Source organism: Humulus lupulus, chromosome 4, assembly GCF_963169125.1.
Source record: "Humulus lupulus chromosome 4, drHumLupu1.1, whole genome shotgun sequence".
NCBI classification, from domain to species: domain Eukaryota; kingdom Viridiplantae; phylum Streptophyta; class Magnoliopsida; order Rosales; family Cannabaceae; genus Humulus; species Humulus lupulus.
In genome coordinates, this window is record NC_084796.1 from 170,756,191 (window position 1) to 170,759,573 (window position 3,383).

At 29.6% G+C, this 3,383-nt stretch overlaps 1 protein-coding gene across 1 annotated transcript; it reads left to right on the forward strand.

The window, feature by feature from the left end:
* The first annotated feature begins 1,301 nt into the window (after positions 1–1,301).
* On the forward strand, positions 1,302–3,034 carry LOC133830970 (uncharacterized). The gene is made up of 4 exons (XM_062261105.1): positions 1,302–1,466; positions 1,554–1,732; positions 2,228–2,423; positions 2,713–3,034. The coding sequence occupies exons 1-4, from the start codon at positions 1,409–1,411 to the stop codon at positions 2,928–2,930; spliced, it is 651 nt and encodes a 216-aa protein (XP_062117089.1). The 5' UTR covers positions 1,302–1,408; the 3' UTR covers positions 2,931–3,034.
* Positions 3,035–3,383: the final 349 nt, after the last annotated feature.

Genomic DNA, 3,383 nt, shown 5'->3' on the forward strand with positions numbered 1-3,383 from the left:
GGTTTGACTTTCATTGCTATTGTTTGTGCTATAAATACAATAAACTAATAACTCAAATATAGGGTAACCACATTTAAATATTATATTTTTTAAGATTGCACTTTGTTTCAACTAATCATATATTTATCCCGACAAAAAAAAAACCAATCATATATTTACTGTAAAGCTCACTAAATTAACATAGAATACAAAATTTTAATGCATTTGAGTGGATAAAACTCATGTATTCTTTATCACTTACAGCTCATTTTAGTCTTTATATAATATATATATATAATTTAACTTGTAACATTCTCACTTCTCACTTACTCATATTATTCTAAAATGGTGAACATTTTTGTGAATTTTTTTAAAGAAAAATATGAGTTAATAATTTATTAAGATGTTGTCTTTGTTCTACTAAATACGTGACAGACAAAAAAAAAATCCCATTCAACATTTTATATATATTTATGTATATTAGAAGAGTAAAGCACATTGTATGTGTTACAATTTATTTTTATTTATTTATTGAAAAAAATTACAATTTACTTCTATTTATTTAGATTTTATTTGTATAATTTTTAATATTTTTCTATTATAATTTATATGATATATGGTTTTTAAATTTAAAATTAAATATTTTGTTTTATATTAGAAAATGCCTATAAGTTTTAATTAAATAAATATTTTGTATGAAATTTATAAATTTAATATTTTGAGTTAATTATATTTTAATAATTTATCTTAAGACATTTTAAATCTAATAAAAAAAGTATACATAAATATATAATCAACAATATAAATAATAAAATAAAGAGTTTAATTTAGATATTTTAAGAAAAATTATTTTTTAAAATAATTAATTAGTTGTGGTGAGGGTATTAGTTTTAATTGTTAACTTTAACTGAAAAATAAAGTAATCTAATATACAATTTTTTATATAAAGATAAAGATATAAATGATAAAAATTTATAATAAATGGGAAAAAGAATATCCGCAACAAAAATTATGTATCAAAATAAAATATTATATTAACTGACATGATACTTTTTTTTTAAATAATAAATGGAAATGATTTGAATTAGCATTTCTATTAGACGAAACACCAAATACTAGAGAAAGTTCGTTCATGGATACCTCAATTCGGGTTAAAAAGTCAAAATCAGGGACTGGTCAACTTCATATCCATAACACCGTTTGATCTCGCCACGTAATCAAATATCATAACGCCAAGCAATGACGTGGCACAATCAAAGCGAGAGAGAGCAACAGCGTTGACTATTCTTCCTTTGACTTACTTACCTTCACTGTTCGATTCCCAGATCTAACCATTTTGATTTTATAACGCAGAAAAACGTGAAACAACCACCGCCTAACGCCGTCGTAAGAGAGTGGCGCGTTTCTCTGATCTGTTGCCAGTGTCGCAATGCCGAGAGTTTCTGCGATTTTTCTAGTATATGGCTTATTTCTCAGCTTCTTTTCAGGTAAGGCAAATTTTCCCGGTAAACAAACAGAATTGCGCTGATTCGTTGTTTATGATTTGATTTTGATACGGTAATTGTGTGGTTTAGGATTATTGTTATCGGCGGTGGTGACTTTGGATTCGATTGAGATATACACAACCCATGAGTTGTTGAAATCGGTGAAGCCAGAGGTGTATTTTCAATGCAAAGGGGAGAACCGAACCGATTTTCCGGACGTGAAGAAGGCGAACGAATTGTATAAATTCAGAGGCGAAGAGTCTTGGCAGGTTTGAAAATTCTTAATTTGTATTAGAGAAGAAGAAACATTAGATTAATTCAATTCAGATTTCAAAACTCTTTTTTTATTCATTTCCTTCTTTTGAAACCCTAATTTTCTTAATTATAATGCATCAAACCGACATTAAAGTACAAATTATATTGATTTTATTATTCATGAGCTTTAGATGAGATTGCCATTATTTGATTTTATATATTGGAACTTGGAATAACAGTTCTCAATTGGGACTGCCCTATATTTAGGGTTTTAGAAGTTCAAATTTTGGGATTTTACTTTGGGGAATGATAATACCCAAAGCCAAATCCAATGTGGTAGCTCCATTATTTGGGAAGTGTTCTTTGGTTAAACTTTCAAAGTTTAGATCCTTGTATAGTTTCCCAATTTTTTGGGATGCTTGGTTTGCTTCATTATATACATAATTTGCAGCCAATTTTAAAGTATTGAACTGTAAAACCGATCTATGAAGGTGTGTTTATGCTTGCAGCCTCTAACAGAACTTTCTGAGAAGAAATGCAAGCGTTGTGGATTGTATGAGAGGGATGTGTTAAAATCGGATGACATATTTGAGGAGTGGGAGTTTTGTCCTTCTGAATTCAATTCTGATGGAAAATACATCAAATTCAAGGACAAGGAAGTGAATGCTACTTTCTCTTGTCCACAGTGTATACCATTTGCTACTGGTAAGAGTTTGAGTATTGAGTAGATGGTTGTTTTAGTCTGTCATTTTCGGCTCATCATAAGCTGAAAATCCTTTTCTTAATGAAAATATGATATTCCTTTCTCATTATCAGACAAATTTCCCATCTCATGGAAAATTTTTCTCGTTCTACATAGCCCTATCCCTCTTAAGGAGTATTTTAGTGATAAGTTCTATAGGCATTGGACGATCCGATCAGATTTGCATAGATTTTGTGTCCATGCTTTTGTTTATGTTGAAGCTAATTTTCAGACCATGTCTTTGTGTTGCAGCAACCAAATTGAGCTCTGAGTCGCATAAAGGAGGAAAAGGAGTGCATGTTGCTCTGGTAATACTGATCAGTGCTGTTGTTTCCACTGTATTAGTTCTTGGATTGTTAGCTGTATACAAGTATTGGCAAAAGAAAAAGAGACAGCAAGATCAAGCTCGGTTCTTGAAGCTGTTTGAAGATGGGGATGACATTGAGGATGAATTGGGTTTTGGAATGTAATATGATTGGTAAGAATAGCTTGGTTTAAATTGTAAGTTGATCTTACAGAAATTTTGTTACTGTGAAGAGAAAAAAAGGAAAAAAAATTATTACATTATTCTATATTGAAAGAGAGAAATTTCCCCTTTACAAAAGTAGTATAACAATAGGCTTGGCAATTGCATAGCATGTTATGCATTGTATAAAAAACTAAAAATAGTTAAAGAGCATGTGGTGCTTCAACATGTTACGAGAAACTTAAAAAAAAAACTCTCTTTATCTTTGAAAGAACAAATATATAAATATTTGCTAGAAATTATGTTTTTTTTAATGAAAATGCTGATTTCAATAGGATAAAACATCTTCCAATAACATGGATAAAAGTTCAATGGGCACATCTCCTCCATTAATAACACGATCAGTTTGGAAACAAGAAGTTTTGGCTAGATAGTGAGCAACTTTGTTTGCAGTTTG